This window comes from Acinonyx jubatus, chromosome D1 (genome assembly GCF_027475565.1).
Source record: "Acinonyx jubatus isolate Ajub_Pintada_27869175 chromosome D1, VMU_Ajub_asm_v1.0, whole genome shotgun sequence".
Taxonomy (NCBI): domain Eukaryota; kingdom Metazoa; phylum Chordata; class Mammalia; order Carnivora; family Felidae; genus Acinonyx; species Acinonyx jubatus.
Window position 1 is genome coordinate 69,759,245 of NC_069390.1, and position 22,881 is coordinate 69,782,125.

Here is a 22,881-nt window from a genome sequence, read left to right on the forward strand (position 1 = left end):
CTCAAAATAAGTAAAAACTTTAAAAAATTTAATAAAAAAATATAAAATCCAGAACACTGAAAACACCAAATGCAAGACTATGGAGCAAAAGGAACTTTTACTCATTCTTGATATAAATACAAAATGATACACTTTGGAAGGCAGTTTAGCAGTTTCTTACAAATGTAAACATACCCTTACCATACAATCCAATATTCATGCTCCTTGGTATTTACCCAAATGAACTGAAAACTTACGCCAACACAAAAACCTGCACAGGGATGTTTGTAAGAGCTTTATTTGTAATTACCAAGTTAGAAGCAACCAAGATGTTCTTCAGTAGGTGAATGGTTAAAATAAACTGTGGTACCCAAGAGATATTATTCCTCTTTAAAAAGAAATGAGCTATAAAGCCATGAGGGTAACTTAAGTGCATATTACTAAGTGAAAGAAGACAATTTGAAAAGGCTACATACTATATGATTCCAACTATATGATATTCTGGAAAAGCCAAAACTATGGAGACTGTAAAGAGATCACTGGTTGCCAAAGGTTAGTGGGGGGAAAGTGATGAACAGGCAGAATTTAGAGAGGCTTTTTAAAGTAGTGAAAATGTTCTGTATGATACTATAATGATGGGTACTTGTTATACATTTCTCTGCACTCATAGCATGTACAACACCAAGAGTGAGCCACAATGTAAACTATGAACTCTGGGTGATAATGATGTATCAATGAAGGTTCATCAACTGTAATAAACTCACCACTGGTCGGGGCAGGGGGTGTTGTTAATAATGGGAAGACCATGCATGTGTATGGGAGGGAGATTATGGGAAATGTCACTACCTTCCTCTCAATTTTGCTATGAACCCAAAGCTGCTCTAAAACCGGTCTCTTATAGAAACAAAGCAGATTTAGAGGTCCAAAAATGTTAAATTTATAGAGTCTCTATAAGTCATCTTGAAAAATAAAGATCCGTATTCATGTCTTGATAGGGCAGTAGATGACTATAAAGCTTTAAAGTGTTCTGAACAACTGAACCATTTCTAATCTACATTCACTTTAGTTGGCAAGACTAATGCATTATAGTCAGAGTCCTGAAAAAACTAAACTTTCCATTCACAAGGAGCTAAAACCTGTGAAGCCTTCCTTTGAAATGGCACAGACATGTGTACAAACATGGTCATGGCATTCCTTATCTCACCATTTCACTAATATTTCACCATTGAAAGTGATCAGTCAATTGTATGACTTAGCTTCATAGAAAGTGCCTCATTTTTCACTGATGTGTTTTGTGAGGGCCAGACGTTCCCATTCTACACTAAAACCTATGAAATAGACCTCTCACGCGCAATCACAGAGGGTGTCCTAGGAATTACCTCTGCCCTCTACCATGGGGCTTTTAGCTGGCTTCCTTGCAGAGTGGCCTGCATTCACATAATGCTTTCTATTCCACAAGAGCTTGAAAAACCTCCCTTTCACTTAGGCTAACTGGAGTTGAGAAAGCCTTTTTCTACCCCTACATAACAGCTACACTTGATTTTCTTCTGTAGTCATATCTATTCTCAAACGTTCATAATATGTTAGGTACCAGAAGTCACAGGGATTAATAAACCTTTGCGCACACTTCAGAGAGCTCATATTCCAGTGCAGAAGAGGGAGAGGAAAACAGAAAAACAGAAAGTCACAGGGGCTTTAAGGGATTTGTGGAAGTCCTAATAGAATTTAGGAAGTCTTTGAAACTGTTGGATAATGTCTCACATGACACACTTGAGTTTCACGGTAAGAAAGGCAGGGAGATCTTTCCAAGGAGATGACAGTGTGGGTGATGCTGTCAGCTTGGTATGTTTGGTGAATTACTAGAATTTTGATACAGGAAAGATAAGGAGTTGATAGTGGTGAAAGGGTGAATAGAAGTGTAGCAATTCCTCTACTTAGGTGGCATGTATTGGCACAGATGTACCCATTGATTATGATTCTCATCTGTTCTAGTTGGACCCATGTTGTAAATAGTTATCAATATTGTAAATATCACCTCTGAGTATAATAGGAAATAAGTGGCAGATTTGGCCATATTTTAAAGGGCCATGTATGCCAAATTAGAGACTTGAATATGAAAGAAAAAGAGAGCCAAGTAAGATTATTATGTAGAAGGATTACATAACTAAATTTTCTTTTTTAGAAAAGTAACTCTCAGGAAAATGGGGAAGAAGGATAAAAGAAGAAAGGATAATTTTTTAATCTATGTCATCAGTTAATTTAGTAAATGAGAGGAGTAAAAATAACTTTTTAAGAAAGACTAACATTTACAATCAAACAGTGCATTCTTTATTAAACTTAGTACGTTCTTTTATTTTAGATAAAATTAAATCACTCAGGATTGAATAAAGAGGTGGTTTAATATTTACTTTTATTTATATTTATATTTTTTGGAGAGAGAGACAGAATCAGATCAGAGAGAGAGAGAGACAGCGAATCCCAAGCAGGCTCCATGCTCAGTATGGAGCCCAACATGGGGCTGAATCTCACAACCATGAGATCATGACCTGATACAAAATCAAGAGTCAGAAGCTTAATCAACTGAGCCACAAAGGGCCCCAAGAGGTATTTGCACTGTACGCTTCAACTGCTTTGAACATTATGTTCCAGAATGCTTAAAACAACAACAACAACAACAACAACAACAACAACAACAAACTCCTTTGTTCTTGCTCACCTCTCCACACTAAACACAGCACCCAAACCTGTGCCTCTAACTCTGATCAAAATTCGTAGGACTGTCTGATCCCACGACCCACAAGAGGCCTTCAAACCTCAAGGAGAATTGAAAAGAATGTAGAGTTTATGTGCAAACCAGTACTGCCTCTGAATAAACACTCCTCAGGGTCCTAAAATATTTGTAAGTAAGCAGAGCTATCTCAGTAGATGGGGGAAAAAACCCTTGAGATCAGGGGTCAGAAAACTTTTTTTTTTAAAGGCCACAGAATAAATAGTTTAGGCCTTAACATATAGTCTTTGTTACAACTACTCAGTTCTATAAATATAGCCCCAAAATAGCCACAGACATTGTGTAAATGAGTGTGTTTTTTCCAACAAAACTTTATTTACAAAAACAGAAGGTGGATTTGATTCACAGGCCTTACTTAGTTAGCCAGCCCCTGTTTTAGAATGATATCCTAGTATCCTCAAACTAACAGAAACCTGTACATAAGATATTCACTCCACCAAATCATATTAGTATTCCAGAAAACAAGGGAAGAGCAAAGGGATTTCACCTGGTTTCACCACAGAATAATATTCTATGTTTGCCTTTGTTTCTTCACAGGTGCTTGATCATTCTTATAAAGAAACTTTACACTTTTCTGTTTGCTAAAAAATAAATTTCATCAGATTGTTGCCATGGAAACATAGTAATGCAGACTGAAGAGTCTATCTAATAATTGAATTCTTCTAGTTTACACAATCTGGATTGCTCTAGATTTTATTTATATTAGGAGGGAGGAGGAGGAGGAGGATTAAGGGGATCTCTCTTTCACAGTCATCTTTCATTGCTAATTTCTCTTTAGTAAATATTGCCTATTTCAGTAATAGAGAAAATAAATTAATCTTTTATACCATAAGAATCAAGTTTATTATTGAAATAAAGAATCATCAGAGATTTCAATAGTTTACCATAGTGGTTAAGGATACAGACCACCTTCTAATGCCCTCTCTGCCACTTACTGCCTGTGTGATCTAGAGCAAATTGCTTGTCTCTCTGTGCCTCAGTAATAAAAGAAGGTTAATAATAATAGCTTTCAAACAGGAATGTTATGAAAAGTTAACAAATTAATGCAGGAAAACCAACCACTCAGGATAGGGCTTGTTACATAAAAAGCACTCCATAAAGAGCTATTATTATCATCCAATTATTTTAAATTTTACTTAAATATATTTTGCAAGTGCAGTTTGTCTTAAAGTTACCAGAACCCTCTGAGATACAGGTGCCTCTAAAGCTCAAGCCCCGGTACTGGAGGAGGCCTTTGAAATCATTTGTTGTTTTCATCCCTCACACAGGAATCTTTCTCTGTCCAATAACATTAAGGCCTTATGTTCTCCTTCTAGGCATTTTCAGCTGTCAGATCCATAGCACCTTACAATGCAACTTGTTTCATTTACATTTCAGCTGCACATCTAATAAGCATGGTGATATTGTTGAGACAGGTAATGTCTCTGAGCTCAGAGTCTTCATTTGTGAAGTCAAGTTAATATTCTTTATCTACTTCAGAAAGGACTTGAGAGAGTAAGAAGAATATTTCTCACTCTAAATTTCACAAAGTAGCATTCCAGAGAGCTTTCCCCTCTCCAGGAGGGAAAAGCATGAAAAGAAAACATGCAGCTTGTCTTTACCATCTCCCTCCCTTCTCCTGGGAATTAATGACTGGCCTGTCTGGTAAGGTGGAAGAAGAATTGAGAAGGTGTGACTTAGCCTCTTCTTTTTTTATGGAGCAGTCTGGACTCTGAATCTGAGTTTTCCTACTGTCATTCTGAAAGCCATCTATCTTCAATAGCAGGAAAGTCCTGCTATTGTCCAGCCCTCGCTGTGACTCTGGGGTTGGGGAATCATGTTAGGAAGTCCATTTGGTCACAGATCAAAGACTTGGTCTGTAATTAGCTGAGATACATTAATCTCCTTGACTCATTTCCATTGGTTTTTAATTTGAGAACAGGGCTGTTGTTTAATCAACCTTTAAAATAACCCTAACAGTGACAATTCATTACAATACTTGATGAGACAGTACATATGTAAATGTTAAATTTGCAGTTAAAAGTATTTCTCCATTATAGTATAGACAGATCTTTCTCTCTCTCTTTCTTGTAACAGACAGAATAATATAAAACAAAGATAATATATAAAATCACTTATTAACAGTGTAGTTTTCCTTGTTCTTCAACTTTTAGTGGCAACTTCTCAATCCGTTGCTACCCCTAACCCTGTAACACACACACATTCTGTTCTTGCCTCCAAAATTAGGAAGAAAATGGGGGCTATCAAGTGATTTTCCTGTTTTTAAACCTTTAAACATACCTACCTCATTAAAAAAATATGTTCCACTTCTGGAATTAACCTTCTCAACTTGCTCCATCCACCTTTGCTTTAACAGCCCCTGATTCCTACATCTTAGGAGTTTTACGGAATTAAGTGTCCTCCCTCATTTATTAAACCCCCTATCCTACCTGGATCCTAAAATTAAACAACCAAATCTCTGTGACTGGGCTGTGTATGCAGGTTACAAATCTTTATGAGTCATAAAAGAAAAAGGCTGGCATTGCCCAAAATGCCACAGTCAAAATCAAATAACAAGAGGGAAAATATTTGCTACACGTGTCAATGAACTACTTAATTTATAAAGTACTTTTGTATAAATCAATAAGGAAAAATAAACAGAAAAAACTAAGTTCCTGAAGTCTGAAGAAAATATAAATATTTATCACTCATTCACATATGAAAGACATAGAATCTCATAAACAACTACAAATTAAAACACTATGATGCCAGTTTTCACCTATAAAATTAGCAAGTACCAAATAATTTATTAATACCCTGTGCTAACACAGGTATAAAAATATAAGTGCTTTTCACTGTATAGCTTTGTTCACTGTTAAAATTATTTTTTCATGATCATAAGTTACATTTTTGGAAAACAAAGAACTACTGTGTTAAACACCTGTCTTTTGACCCAATTTTTCCTTGAGAGATAGTTTTATCATTCTCCAATCTCCATTTCTTATTAGTTTAACCTCACAAAACAGTAGCTTACATGCCATGGGTTCATTTTCCCAGCTCCTACTTAACATTTAGCTACTTCATTCTCAATCCACTTTGATTTCTCCATTTGTCCATCTCTTGCTAAATCACCAATTACTTCTACCTCAATAAATCCATAGGCCCTTTCAGTATTATTTTCACTTGATCTAGAATTATTTGACACGAGTAGCCCCTCCTTTAAACATTCCACACTTGCTGGGATGACACAACATTCTCTGGGTTTTCCTCCTCCAACTCTGGATTTGCTTTCTCCCTATGGTCTTTTCATAGTTCATCCTTTTTCCAATCATAACATTTTGAGATTTCTTTCAAGGCTAAGTTCTCAGACTTCACCAACTTGAATTTTACATACTCATGCATTCTGTTCATAAATCTAAATTACTCAGATGATTCACGCATTTTTATTTACAGGCTACATATCTCTTTTGAGCTCCAGACTGACATATTCTCAAGTTTTCTTGGCTATATTTATGTTTGAAATGCACATCAGGTCAGTTTATCCAAAACCAAACTCATGATCTGCTCCCTACTTTATACCTGATTCTTCTCCAACTCTCTTCATCTCCGTAGTGATCATTACTCATCTTGTTATAAAGCACCAGAATCTTAGGAGTCACTCCTGTCGTCTTCCCCATGCTTCTCTACAATATCCAATGCACCCAACAGCTCCTACTGATTTTTTTCAATGTACTGAGTATCAATTTTGATACATTTTGATGAATTTGGACATATGCATATACCCTAACACCATAACAAATACATAATAAGCACATTTTAATTAGTAAATAGCTCTTGATCTGCTGCTTAGTCCTTGATGGTATCATTTTTATTAGGGACACTGTTTCCTCTGTATCCACCCTATCACTTCTAATCCATAATCTATACCCAAGTTATCTTTGGAACTATCACATCTATCATATTCTTACCCCCACAGAAAGGCTTCTCCAATAATGGTATCAATAAATGTCAAAATACTACAAGGCTGAAAATATTATCTCCTAGGCTCCTCTCCAAACTTTTTCACACACGCCCCCCTTACCCTCTGTGCTCAACCCTCGTGGTTTAGAGAGTTTTGCACATGGTCTGAGTCAGATGCATCTAAATAACTGCTTGTTTATAGATTGAACATCACACAATTAGTCTGAACTCAAATGCGGATAAGTATAAAACATCTCCAGGCAAAGTAGAGCATAGTCTGGCTAGATTTATCTGCACTATACATTCATCACAAAAAGCTCAATAATTTTCCAGGCATTTTATTAAGTTTATCTAATTTTCAAAGGGTAACCTTAAACAACAAAAGCAAAAGAAAGCAAAATTAAATGGAGCTTATCACAAGTGTAGAAACAGTTATGTTGCTAACACTTCTCTCTTTATGATACTCAGAATGGTCACTAGTATAAGAAACTGGTATGATCTTTTCCAGTCATTTAACCTCTTTGAGTCTCAATTTGTTCCCCTGAAAAAATGGGGTCATTATTACCAAACTCAAAGGTACCTAAAACTTAACATATTCATTGCCTAGAGCATTAAATTAATCTCTCTCTCTTCCTCTACCCCCACTCTTCTCTCTTCTCACTGTCTCCTTCTTTCTTCCCCACTCTCTTTCCCTCTCTCCTTGTCTCCTGACACATAACAGGAACTCAATGAAAATAAGTTTTGTTTTGTTTTTTCTCATCACAATTAAATGATAATGAATGGCCCAGTGTGCAGACAAATATACTTATTTTAAAAATGGCTTTAATTTAGAATGAATACTCCTGATATGCAAAGATAAAGACTAATGTCTACTTCTGAAGAATGCCTACTATAATAGTTCTAGTAGAACAATTGTTTGTAATTCTAGCCACAAAGATATTTATTAGAATAAGCTCTTGTCCTTTCCATTTTGAAAAACATTGATGTAGAGTGACCTCCTGATAAGAAATACTGGTTATAATTCCCAAATAACTTTGAAATTTAAGTACATTTCCTCTGGCAGCCTGGTAACAATCATCATATTGAAGGACAGAGATTCTTAATTCAAATAGCTAAATAGTGTTAGTTAATTATAGACAAGATAAAAGCCAATCTTGAAGTAGTTAATTTGCTAAAAGTTGGTCCTTGTTTCCAAGTTCAGATTTAAGTTTATAACTTGTAAATAATATACCTCAAATGATATTTTCCCAAGTAAAGAACTAAAACACTGTATCCATTCTAGAAAAGCACCTTTAGAAATTTCATTACTGTTCATATTATTGATCCCATTCTGCTTTCAGGGCCAAAATGTTTAGCAAGACTATTTCAGGGACCTGGACAGGACATTTTCATTGGCAACGAGACAATGGATTACCCTGAGTTCAAGCGAGAAGACACAGTAGCCAGGTCTATATCACTCTAACACCCTTCTGATGTGCAGTACAGATGGCGAGATATGTTGACGATGAAGTTGTCTCAGCAGCAGTGTTATCTTATTAGTCCCACCATGCATTTTAGTTGAATGACCTATTAAACATGGCTGTCTCATGGCAACTGGACAGATTTATAAAAAAACGGGACCCTCTAGAAAGCTGTGAATATAGATTCCTTTCTCATAGCCTTGACTTCTAATTTCTAAGAACCATCCAACCAGGTCTGAATTGGGTAGGGTAAGGAGAGAGCATGCAGGGAGATTGGGAGAATATATGCAAACAAAATAATCTCAAATTACAAAGAGTACACCATAGAGAATATAGTCAATGATACTGTAATAGCATTGTATGGTGACAGATGGTACATACATTTGTGGTGAGCATAGCGTAACATATAGAGATGTTGAATTACTAAATTGTATGCCTGAAACTAATGTAACATTGTGTGTCAACTATAGGAGTTATAGGGTGAACTGAATTTTTGGGGGGAGTGTTAAAAATGCTAACTTAAATTTGAATTATCTAAGATAGTTTCTTTACATACCCAGAATCTATGAAGAACTTGGAGTTTGTTATCAGACAACTTCTCCACTGTTTCTCTTTTACAGGAGACAGTCTGGTAGAGAAAAGCACTGGATTATGGGCCACAGCAATTGGGCTTTTGTGTGACCTTGACCATGTTATCCAAACTTTGGGGGTATCAGTTTCCTCACTTGGAAAATGAGAGTAAATGAACTAAATATTCTCATAATTATTAAATTTTGCCTTTCTGCTCACTACCCTTGACCTCCACTCTTATGAATAGGAATATTTTAAATTTACTGAAAAGTAATAGAACACAGTGCTAAATTCTCAGTCTCTACAATTACACAGACTTATATTTAATTTTGTTTTCAATGCATACATCTATATGGTCTTCTCCACATCACTATTACTCAATATAAATTGAGTCTTAGAATCCTTGTCTATAAAATGGAGATGATAATAGAATTCAACATGAAGTTGTTCTTAGATTCATTTATTTTTTCTTTCATTGCACTCGCCACCTTCTACCTAATTTACCACCTGCAAGGTCCATAAAGGTAGTGAGTATTATCTGTTTCATTCACTGACATATCCCAACCATCTTAACGTATAACAGCCAGTCAGTATCTATCAAATAAATAAATGAAACAACACATGTACAGAGCTTAGAGTAGTAATTGGCACAAAACAGTTCATAAATTATTCTACAAATGGTCTTGATAAATGGTTTTATTAATACCTAGAGTGCCATTTCACCATGAAGAAGTAGAAAAGGAAGAAGTAGGAACATCCCAAAGGGAAGATGAAGGGGACCGACCATCATACTGTTACCAAATATCTGAAAGACTATCACGTTACTTTCAAAGAAAAGAATATGAGCCAAGAGGTGGAAACTATAGGAACCTATTTTTTTAAGTCGTAAGTAGGAATGGCTTTTCTAACAAAACTCCTCTAAGGTGAAATGAACTGGTGCTCAAGTAAATGTTGAATTATTATTAGCCAATTAATGAAGTGATTAAGAAACCTAAGTAAAAGTTATGCATCTCTTATTCCATGAATTAAATGATATGGAGAGAACTTCCAATAAATGACATATACAAAATAAATTTTAAAAATATAAAATAGGGACACCTGGATGTCTCAGTCAGTAGAGTGTGCAGCTGTTGATCTTGGGGTTGTAAGTTTGAGCTCTACATTGGGTGTAGAGATTACTTAAAAATAACATATATATAGATATATAACATATATCTGTATATATAAAATATAGAATTTTGGCCTTGTGGTACTGTTGGTAATAAAGAATATAGATGGAATATGGCAAATATAGTGAATACCTACCTATTTTCCTTGTGTACATGTGATCAAAAACTATTTACATGTTGACAAATCATATAGCTAAAAAACAAATACTGCCAATTTGTCTCATTAATGTTGGCAAAGTAGCAGATAGGAGCTACAGAATCTCTTATACCCTAGAAGGAAAACAGGATGGTTTAAAGCTAGCTTCTTTATTTCCTTTTCTTTTTACCCCAGTGGTAACACTGCACTTTAGAATTTAATATTGGCAGTGAGAATGTTCCTGGGTTGTATGAAACTAACTGGTGCATCACTCTTGCCAACTAGGGATGATTTTAGATGAAATGTATGACATCAGTGAAAAAGGAATCTCACTCAATATCATTTTTATGAAGGATAGTTGGCCTCATACTAAAATAGTCCCATCAATCTATTGCCATCAGGTCAGACAGAAAAGCATTAGGTACATAAAGTGGCTGTCATAAAATGTAGCCAAGCAGGAGCCAAGTCTGATCACAGAAGGTCAGTTAAGCATTTAGAAAATAAAGGAAGCATGTTTTCTTTAACGAGCCATTAAAAATTACTAACAAGTGAGTTAGCGTTCTATTGTGGACAGAAATACTGAGAAAGATGCAGTGGTTCTGAAGGTTTTCTCTATTTTTTTATAAATTTTTTTTCAACGTTTATTTATTTTTGGGACAGAGAGAGACAGAGCATGAACGGGGGAGGGGCAGAGAGAGAGGGAGACACAGAATCGGAAACAGGCTCCAGGCTCTGAGCCATCAGCCCAGAGCCTGACGCGGGGCTCGAACTCACGGACCGCGAGATCGTGACCTGGCTGAAGTCGGACGCTTAACCAACTGCACCACCCAGGCGCCCCTAGGTTTTCTCTATTTTTTTAATTGGCTGCCTACTAAAACAAGATATGCAATAACAAAACTTTTTAAAGTTATAGAATAGTGAACTGCATCCATAAAGTCAAACTATGGGGTCATTTTACTAACTGTGATGGCTAATCTCACGTGACAATTTACTGGGTCAGGGGATGCCCAGATATTTGGCTAAACATTATTCTGGGTGTGTCTATGAGGGTGTTTCCAGGTGAGATTAACATATATATCAATAGACTAAGTGGTGAAGCTTGTCTCCAACCTATTAAAGACCTGAGTAGAATAAAAAAGAATGAATAAGAGGGAACTCTTCCTTCATGAATGCTTGAATTGGGACATTGGTCTTTTCTGGCCTTCAGAACTGAACCCAAACATCTGCTCTTCTTGGGTCCCAAGTCTGCCAGCTTTCAGACCAGAACTGTACCATTGGTTCTGAGTATCTCTTTCTCTTTACACACACACACACACACACACACACACACACACACACTACTATTTCTGTTTTTCTAAGAGAACTCTAACATTCTGATTCAATAGCATCAGCAGGGAATAAGCCAAGTTGTGCCAATCAAATGAATTATCCAGATAATTAAAGTCAATCCCTGTAGAAGTTAATGTTTTAGAAACTTGTCTGGTAACAGTGTAGATGATCAGGCAATGTAATAACACTTCTGTAATGTAAAATAATGAATCCATTTCCAATGCTTTTAAAAATTAGTCCTGAAGGAATTCCTCACTTTCAAACTTAAAATTCTAGGATTCTATATTATAGAAACAAGTTTATATAACTATTTTAAAAATCAATTTCAAAAGCAACAGCAAAAAGTCTCAAAGTGTTTATTTCCTGAGGGAATGATGAAATTATCCAATTCTCTAAGAACCCATCTCATTTCCTTACAGCCATTTTTTTAAGACTTAAGTAATCATTATCTCATGTGTTGATTCCTGTTATCATCATTAATCAGCACACGGCAAATCTACTTATTTTCCATGATTATTTCCAGGCTTTGCTGTTTTATGATATTTAAGTTCTACTTCTACTACACAGATTAAATTTCCAAAGCATCTGTCCTTATGCACCAAAATACACCATTTTATATTGCCAAATTATTACCTTCATGTGAATTTTCTCATTGCCACTCACCTGCCCAGAAGCAAAAATTCTCCTGCTAGACCCAGGCGCCTCATGGCCATCAGGAGACCTCTCACAGTCATGCCCTCACAGAAGCAGGCCACCACCCGGGCTTTGGGCAAGTGACTCCTGAGCTTCTTCAGCAGCTTATCGAAACTCTGTTCCCCTGCGTTGCTGTAGATTTTGTAAGAATGAGCGATGCAAATTCCTTCCTTGGCTGACATATCTTTGAAAGCCTCCATCCCACTTTCTCCATAGTTGCCTGTGTGAAAAGAGATAAGTAGAGGGGTAGTGAATGAGAGTGCCAGATGCACTGAGTCCAATTAGAGTACGAAGGGCTGGGAGCATGATGGTCATTTGGTAGTGTTGAACTTGGAGCCTGAAGACCTGAGTAAGTTTTTGCTCTTTCACTAACTTGTTCACTTTAGGCAATTTACAATGAAATTACATTATATGCATTGAACTTTAAACATTTTTTTCCAATGAGAGAGAAAATAGTATAAAAAGCACAAGCAAAAGCAATTCAGCTCCCCCTTTACTTAAAAAGTTCATATTCTAGTGTGAGATGATAGAAGACTTTCATCTGCTGTATTTTTATTCTATCTCACTTCCCTTTGCTTCTCACTGCATGACCGTCTCATCCCACCAGATCAGATTCTTGTATTTAAAGATATAATACATATACTAAATATAGTATAGATGTTGTTGTAGAATATTATATGTTGTGTGGTATTATATTTTTATAGAATATTATGCATATTATATTCTATTAGCAATCATAAGTATTAGTGGCTTTATCCCAACCAAAAAATTCCAGATCATTGAGATTTCAGTCTTGTTACAGATAAATGTATAAGCTTATGAAAAATATTTAAATTTTCATTCTACACAACCACAGAGAAGTTAGTGATTTGGGGGAATAATTCCAATGTCCTCTGCAAATCTGGGGAGCCAAGGACCGATGGTGGTCCTTTAAATTAATGGAAAGTGGTGATCAATACTGACAATCAACTGTATGCCAGGAAGTGTACCAAGACCTTTATATATGTGGTCTCACTTATCTCTCACGATAATATACTGAGGTATGCATTATGACCTCCATTCTGCAGATAAGAAAACAGATGAGATGGTTAGGTTTACACTTACTCAAAGTTACATACCCAGAAGGTGGAAGGTTGCACCGAATTCTCAAATCTAAGAGTGCAGATTCTGCTCCCTCCACTCATCCATGGCTGACTTTTGGAAGACTCAGAAGCCCAATTATATCTACATTTCTTTTTCTGATATAAAGGTCATGATACTTCAATTTTCGATATTTTTAGAGCATTTTAAAGCTTTATAAATCATAACAGGCTTGTTTTCTGAGTTTCCAAAAGATTAGGTGGATAAGGGGGAAAGATTTTAAGAATATAGGAGCCTATTACAAGACAACCAAGCTATGGGGCACATAAGGATGTAACTAGCCTAACAATCAACTAGACCGAGGATTGGAATTTCACCATGAGGGGATCTCAAATGAATAAAGAAGTACAAGGCATTCAATTGCATTGGCTTCACTATATGAGTATAGTAGAGATAACTTATAAATACATATATCTATATAACATTTTGATTTTTGAAGTCTGTTTATACAGATTATAGCTCACTGCTCCTTGTACCAACTCTGTGATAGAGGTAATATTATCTTCCAATTCCACTCACAACTGATAAAATTGAAGTTCACACTTAGCAAATAGGTGGCAGAGTCTTGGTTTAAACATAGATCTTCTCACTCCTGACCCTGTGTATGTTTTCCTACAGCACAGGTATTTTGCTGCAAATGAGATCCTCAGACACTGAGGGTGGTTTTTGTGTAGTTTTATCTTCATGAATAAACTGTAAAGGGCAGGGCAGAACAGTTTAAGTCCCGACCACAAATACTGATGGGACAGCTGCATCTTTCCTTTTTCTCCAGAAATAAAATAACAAGGAACCTTGATGATGATGGCAAGTGGGCAATATAGCTATTTTGCAATTAACAAAGTTTAAAGGAGCCCCTCTGAAAAATGTGCCCAAGGGCCTTAGTTACTAGCTTTACACTAATCTGAGTAATCTATTATTCTCTGGTTTATTTTTAGCGACCTCTATTTTTCAACTGACTATCTTGCACTTAATACTATCATTAATGCTGGGGTATTTGCATACATAATGTGAAATTAGGTACACAGTGATTGTGATGACAATAATAAAAGTTCTCAATATATTCACAGTTAAACAAGAAAAAATATCTGACAAACCCATAATCTTTAGCACTTCTCCCAACAACATTTTAACATTGTTTTTGTTTATACAGTAAATTATATGGAAGCAGCTTGTAATAGGGAGAGAATCTTGTTATTAGAGAGATCTGAGTTCTAATTTAGCTTGGACAGTCTCTCTAAATCTAGCTTTTTCACCTGAAAATCAGAGGTAACACTGCTTAATATATGGATATTTTGTATATTATATACGTTAAACATTATATCTAGTTTAAATATGATAAGAAATGCTTATAATTATTATTTTATAATTATATATAATTGTTATTATACAATATTATATATAACAATAAACATTATACATAATTATGATATATATTATAAAACAATATATGTTAAATATACAACATATCTAATAGGTAGCCTGAACCCAATTAATTGCACCTATTGGGACTATAGAATGTTCTAGGTACAGTTAAACTGCTCTCTCCTGGAGCATCTAAAACAAATAATGGAGCAACCAGCATTAACACTCAACATTGGATTAAAGAATGAACTTAAATTAGTTGGGGAAATATGATTTTCTGAGAACAAAACCCAAGCAGTACTCTTTAAAACTAAAATAGGAAATAGTTTCATTATATGTGTGACATGAAAATTCTGCAGAATAATTTTGATTTAATAAAAGCAAGCCATGGTAATTTGGATATTAAAAATGGGAATATGTATTCCATTCATTCCAATAAAATTTGGAGGCCTGAAATGTTGAGATTTTCTGTAACTGATATAAAGACTATATTCTGGAATTACACATTTAAAGATAAAGGAGAGGAGCACCTGGGTGGCTCAGTTAGTTAAGCATCCAACTCTTAATCTTGGCTCTGGTAGTGATCTCAGTTCATGGAATCAAGCCCTGTGTTGGGCTCTGCGCTGACAGTGTGGAGCCTGCTTGGGATTCTCTCTCTCCTTCTCTCTCTCTCTGCCCCTCCCCAGTAAATCTGGGCACACACTCTCCCTCTCTCTCAAAATAAAGACATATTTAAAATAAATAAATAAATAAAAATAAAGGGGAAACTATTAAAAAGTTCATAAATTTATTACAGGAAATGAAATAGATTTCAAGCAATGCACAGAATGAGAAAGAACTAAGGAAACAAAGCTTATTTTTCTAACAGGGAAATAAAAGTGACAAAGGAAGATATGGTGTAGAATATTAAAGTGGTTTGTGGCTTCATTTTAAGTAACTGGTAAAAGCAGGAAGGAATCCATCGGACACTCTTTTAAACAGCAAAGGGCTGGTGATTTGGAATTATCTGAAGAAAATATAATCATAGCTTTACTGGGCTCTTAGCTTGCACTACTTATAGTTGCAATAATGCAAATGCCTATTACTGATTTTCAACGTTATGAATCTACATATAGACAAAGTAAAAAACTCATTATGCAACAGAAATAAATCTGATGAACCTTTACAAAAAAAATAAAAAGATGATAGGTTGAGAAGTGGAAGTAGGGTGAGCTTGGGTGTTGAAATCCTTCACGCACAATCTGGAAGTCATGATTTAGAGAATGAAAGAGAAATGGTTAAGAGAATTGTTGGAATCTCAAAAATAAGAGACTGATCTATTAATGTAATTATATTAAGGGAAGATACGTGAATTAAGAGATGTCTGTTGTCCATAAATTAAAAAGTAGGCACTAAAAAAGCATATGTTCCTACTCAGAAATATGAAGGTAAAAAAAAGAAAAAGAACCTTAAAATGCACTTTTTACCCTTCTGTACTATTAGATTTTGAAAAATATAAAGTACAAGTTTGAGTGAAGAAAATTTAATAACATAATTTAAAGTTATTGAAATTGAAAAGAAGATATGGACAATTGTAAATAGTTGCTTTCACTGGTACTATTTGACCTATGTCATGTCGGCTGGAAGTACCTGCATCCATTTGGGCCTCCAAAGTGCACACTGAAAACAAAACTGGCTAAAGAATAAGTTTAAATCTTTCTTCTAACCTAAGATTATTTATTTGAACTTTATGTTTAAAGGCACTAAACAATCCTTTAGTATATAATGTATAATCAAAGATAACGGCTCTTTCTGATGGTACCAATCAGTATCAGTAACCACTGCTGTTACTGAGGCTTAAACATACTTTCATATTAAGGTAATAAAGTATGGCAATATAAACAGGATATATCTAGAAATGAAGAGATTTTCCTGGCACAATATACATTTGAGATATGGTTCACGTTTATAAATTGTGTGTGTGTTGGGGGAAATTATCATAAGAATAAAAATTAAATTAATAGAATTATACTAAAAAGACTCAAATACTTTTCTTTGACATTTGTTTATTTTTTTTTCCATTGTACTCCTACCTCTCCCACCATAATCAGACCATCACTATTCCTTCCATAGAAGCTTACATGGTAACATAACCTTTCACCATCTTCTGTCTTCCATTTATTCAAAACCTTACCAAATATTATGTTTACGGGTCTTATTTCTTACTATGCTCTTCTCTATGTCCCTTGGATGCCCAACACATTCCTACTTAATCACTTTTATTCATGATGCTCTTTCCACCTGGAATACTCTTTCCTCATGTCTCGATGTTGAAATCTTACCCATTCCTTCTGGTTCACCTCAACTGCCCAGACTGTATACTTATTTAGGATATACACCATATCTCCATAACACTGCCCAGCTTATACTCGTGGAACTAAGCTGACCTACTCGATTATCCTTTTCAAGGATCTTCCTACAGGGAATAGTGTAGCCTAGTTATTCATTTAATAAATATTAATGAATTAATTAAGTACAGATATAACACTAAGCACATGGTAGACTCTAGATATTTAAACATTTAGCCTATTTATCTATTTTATAATACTGAAGGGAATAATTTTTGTTACTTATAATTGTTAGAGAAGTTTATAATTGTGGTTCATTTACCTTATAACTACTTTTTAAAACGTATTCACCTTAGGAAATTATAATTCACTTTAAAAAAATATTGAGCTTGATGTTGCATATTAAAACATTTTTTTCCTTTCAGTTGGCTCAAATTATCATTTGTCAAAAAAGAAATGAAGATTCTCAATATAAACTGTGATTTAAAAATGTATTCCAATTGGCCTTTACTACTAATATCTAGTTGCTATTACAAACAATGTTTCTTTGTTTGTTTTTATTGACAACTACCAGTAAAGGAAAACACTGCGATTTCTCATGGGAGTTACTGCCTGGCATGATACCATCCCCCAGAATATGTGTGAATAGGATCAATAAATCAGTATCCCATCACCACTTCCTGCTCTTTCATGGGGCCATAAATGTTCATCATGGGATCTTAGCCAAAACTGTCCTTGTTGAATGGGCTATGTCTTAGTTCAACTAGTGGTTAACTAAAACAACTAGAAGGGAGAAAAGCCAGAGAGACAAACATCTCTTTTCACTGTATTACTATCTCTTTTATAAAGATGTTCTTCTTTTTAAAAAAAAATGTCTTCTCCCCTCATTATAACCATCTGTGCAGTAAGTATAGCAATTCCAAATTCTATATTGCACTCATTTATGTTTGTCTCCTGCTACTAGACAATAAAGTTCTTCAAAGTATAGGCATTTATATCCTCACAACAAAAACAATGTATATGTGGTACATATTTTTGTTCAATGAAGAGAAAGAAGGAAGTTAAGTGGCCCAAGGAATATTCCTAAATAGGCCCACAGAACTGAGATTTAGATGTTTGGGATGCTAGAGATATAATTAATGGGAAGATTTTAAAGCTAAAGGATTAGAGTACATAAAACATTATCATCTATCATGTACCCTTATCATGACTCCATGAATTATTATAAATGCCTCTGCTATGAAAACTTTTGCTAACAAACAGATTTACAAGTTTGCACCAATTATTTTAAACCCTACCTTGGAGTCTTGCTATGACATGACCCAGATAGCACAGCATTCAGTGTGATATAGGACATGATGATATCTTATTCAAAGTGTTTTATTATTGAAAGTACTAGAAAGATATCATTTAGCAAAATCACTTTAGGCATTACTCAAGGCATGGATTACTTAAGCAACATTTGAGCAATATTCCAATAATGAATTCAGCAGAAAAAAACCCTTAGAATTTGAACTATATATATAAAATATTATTTATGGGAATATTAACCAGGGCTACTGAATATGGTTAGAAAAATATGTACCAAGCAGTAGCAGAACAGTGTACTACATTGGTGAATTTTCTACTGGCTACCAGGAAAAAAGGCTACAAAAAGGAATTTGATCTTAAAAGCAAAGATACAAGGGGCGCCTGGGTGGCTCAGTCGGTTGAGCGGCCGACTTCGGCTCAGGTCACGATCTCGCGGTCCGTGGGTTTGAGCCCCGCATCGGGCTCTGTGCTGACAGCTCAGAGCCTGGAGCCTGTTTTGGATTCTGTGTCTCCCTCTCTCTGACCCTCCCCCATTCATGCTCTGTCTCTCTCTGTCTCAAAAATAAATAAACGTTAAAAAAAATTAAAAAAAAAAGCAAAGATACAATTTGACTATACAAATCAATGCATGGCAGAGGACAGGAAAATAAATAATGAAAGAATACATGAGAGTTGTAACTACACATGTGTTAAATACAACAACTCTGAATCCCATCTTTGGTTCTGTACTATAAGTTGCTGAGCCTTAGAATCAAAAGTTGTGAGATGTACACGCTCCTATAACTTTAATCCATATAACTGTGTTGAAATAATTGAGATAGACCAAACTGAAAGGGAACCAAATTTAGAAAAAAAGAAAGATCAAGTTTTAGAATTTATTTTTAAATATCTTTGAAATAGCTAAGTAGGAATGCCAAACAGAAAAATGAATAAGGACATTCTGGCTCAGAGAATAGAAATCTAAATTGGAACTATTGAGACCATTAGAATATGGACAGAAACAGTAAGAGATGAAATTGTAGGATGTGAAGGGAAGAGGGCTCTGATTATATCCAAAGGAATTCAAATATTTATGCATTAATTGAGAAGGAAAAGGTTACAGAGACAATGAAGAAGAAGAAACCAAGACAATGTATTGTCATGGAAACCATTGTAACAAAATGCTTTGCATTTATTTTATACATTAATTATGTGAATAGTAAAGTAAGATGGGAGAAGGTTGTATGTGAATGGGAGTAAAAGAATGAAGATAATATATTGACAACATTTTGAAACACTTGGCAGTGAAGAGAAGCAAAGAGGAATGGTGGTGATTGGCAGAGAATGTGGCAATCAAAGGAAAAATTTTGTTTATTTTTAGATAGGGGTACCTCAGGTGAAAGGCTTAGCCCAAGACAGAGTAAGTACTCAATATATGATCACTTTTACCACCACCACCACCATCATCATCATCAATCTAGACCATTTGGCATTAACTGGTAAAAGGTTAATAATAATATTATTGGTCACTTCCAATATTACTACTACTAATAATTTATTAATAATTATTTAAACCAACCAATTCTTGAGGTGGCTATTATTTCTCACATTTTTAAAGTATTTATGCTAAGGAATTTGTGAAATAACTGATAGCTTCATCTGTCAAACTTAAAAGCCTAGGCTCTCTTCCTACAGCATAGTATATCCTTAAAGCATTGAGTGAGAATTGCTCATTTAGTTCTGTGGTTCTTCCAAAAGGATTTACTCACCACTAAATGTTTCATTTGAAACCTATGCTTGATACTATTGAACAGAATTAATCTCAGCAAACATACATTGTTTAACAAGTGTTTTGCCTAATGACTAAATATATGATAGACATATATGGTTTAGCACTAAATGATCTAATCCACATCACTGCTGAGAATTGGTGTTTAAATATCAAAGCCTTCCTACAAAACATACATGCTTAATTACAGCTTTTCTATAGACAAAGGCCTGTAAAATAAGAGGGGGATTTTGGAAATAGACTTGCCATATCATCTGTTATTTGTTACTTAACTAAATCTTTGCTGGTAAGGGAAGAATGACTGCAGAGGGACAGAAGGAAGATAAAAAAAAAAAAACAACTTGTTTTTCTATCAAAAATTCCGCAGTGTTGTAATTATTACCTTGTTATTGTAGCTGAAATTGAGATTTGCAAAATGAAAAGAATCACTTTATTAATAATCTTAAAAATAATGGAGTTGTCGACTTATTTCGTTTTCTGACTATTCTTCCTAGAGGAAAATTAAAAAAAGCCGAGACAGAAATTATGACCCAGATTCCTGCTCTAACCCTCCAGAATTCAACTTCCTTCTTTTTTGTAAGCTGTCAACTTCACAGCTGAAGCCTGCGGTGCATGTCTCATTAAGAGTGATTCCATTTCCACAGAAAGGACAAACCTCTATATAGAACTGTGTGTCAATGGGTCGGGTGAGTTGGTGATTTATTCATTTTGCCTGTTTTAGCTCACAAGTCACCTATGATCCTGGATTCTAACTGGATCTAATGGCAACCCGGAAATTCCCCCATCTCAGCTGAAGGCAGAAAATCTCTGCAGCACAGCCAAAGCTGTTCAAGCTTGACAGACTTTGCTGAAAAGAAGTAACTTCTCTGACAGCAGCTCCCTGGCCTGCCACTGCCTTCTCCAGTTTATATCTGTCCTATCTGGCTTCTGTGGTTGTTAGATTCTGTCTGGAAGGACTAGAACTCCCACAATACAGACAGCAGGGACTCAGTTTAGAAATATCTGTCTGGACCATCATTTACTGCAGGACTGAGAAATGAGCAGAAAGAATTGGAATGTAGTGCAATGGCTGTGGTGTCATTGCCAAATGAAGCTTCTTTCAGGAGTTGGCCAACCGTGCAATATGTATTCTAGGATTATGGTCTTGGTGACAGTTTTCTGCAGTTCAGACCTATGCTGTCCATTATGGTAGTCATTGGCCACATGTGGCTATAGAGCATTTGGCATATGGCTAATTCAAATTAAGATATTCTGCCATGATAAAACAAAATAGATTTCAAGGACTATATGATAAAATAATGTAAAAATCCCCATTAATACTTTATGATATTACATGTTGAAATAAAATTTTTGATGGCTTGGGTTAAAGTGTGTTTTTAAAATTAATATCACTTGTTTCTTTTTACCCTTTCTTAAAATTACATACACACAATTATATACTCATATCTTTATTCAAGAGTACTGAATTATACATTTAGAGAATATTGACATCCTGTATATTTCAGCTAGAATCTAAACCTCTTAGAACACTTTATGATACCCAGGATTTTTTGTCATCTAGTGTCTAATCTTTTTCTCTAGACTCACTGCCTGCATTTTCTTTATGCATATAGCACGTGCTTCAGCCACACCAAAGAATATACCGATCGCCAAATACACCATGTTTTTTCACATCTCTAGATTTCACACACTCCTTTTCCTGAGATATTCTTCTGTGTAGCTAATTCTGGCTCATACTCAAGACTCAGAGGAAAATGACAGAACTCCCTAACTCTCCAGATCTAAATATATACCCTCTACTGTGCTCTCACTGACCACCTCCAATATCAGAAGATTTTTCATGTTTTATTGCAATTATTTATTTGTTTGACTCTCTAAAAGACTATGTACTAATCAGCAAAAGGGATTACATCTTAATTATCCTTTTTCTCTAGAGTTTAGGCAGCCTAAGTATTTGTTCAATAAATGTAGTCTAGAAAATGAGTATTAACTTTCCCCCAGGTTTACTGACACGTAATTGAGATATAACATTGTGTAAGTTTAAGGTGCAAATGTGATGAGTTAATATATATATACATATATATATATATATGAAAATGATTACTATAATAAAGTTAGTTAACATATCCATCACTTCACATAGTTTCTTTATTTTTGATGAGAATATTTAAGATCTACTCTCTTAGCAACTTTGAAGTATACAATGTAGTATTGTTAACTACAGTCGCTATGTTGTATATTAGATCCTCAGAATTTATTCATCTTATACCAGCAAGTTTGTACCCTTTGACAAACATCTCCCCATTTCTCCCACCCCTCTGCCCCAGCAACCACCAATTTACCCTTTGTTTTTCTGAGTTCAGCTCCTTTAGATTTCACGTGTAAGTCAGATCATACAGTATTTGTATTTCTCTGCTTATTTTCCTTAGCATAATGCCCTCCAGGGTCATTGATTTCTCATTTAAAAATTATTGTGGAGCATCTATTATAAAAAGCTGTGCAAAGCAGCTCTGCTCTTGAAGTTGCTCTGTGCTCGCTGTCGTCCAAAGGGGCTGAGCTGGATTAAGATAAAGTCTATGGTGAAGGGCTGCACAGCTCAGGAACCTGCACCTTGGGTAGCATAAGGGGACAGTTTTTGAAACTTGTTATTCAGCTTACCACCTGCATGGTCTTGGAGAAACCACATAACTTTTTTTCTGATTTTTTTCTCTGTATCTATAAAATGATATGCACTCTAAGGATCCTTTAAGCTTTAGACCTGCATCTTATGTGGTTTTGTTATACTGTAATAATTATGAAGGGAATTGTAACCATTTTCTCCATTCCTTTTACATATGGTTGGTCCAAATTCCATTTTCAATGTCTCGCAATATGTATTCTCAGCCTTAAGGATAATTCCTAAGTTAAGTT

The 22,881-nt window shown here is 35.1% G+C and overlaps 1 protein-coding gene across 1 annotated transcript in view; it reads right to left on the bottom strand.

Annotated features, from left to right (window-relative positions):
• Window positions 1–22,881, bottom strand: part of GRM5 (glutamate metabotropic receptor 5) — a 513,530-nt gene that overhangs the window by 311,611 nt on the left and 179,038 nt on the right. Inside the window, 1 exon segment of the mRNA XM_027040000.2 lies at window positions 12,034–12,283. Within this exon segment, the coding sequence (XP_026895801.2) occupies window positions 12,034–12,283 (250 nt within the window).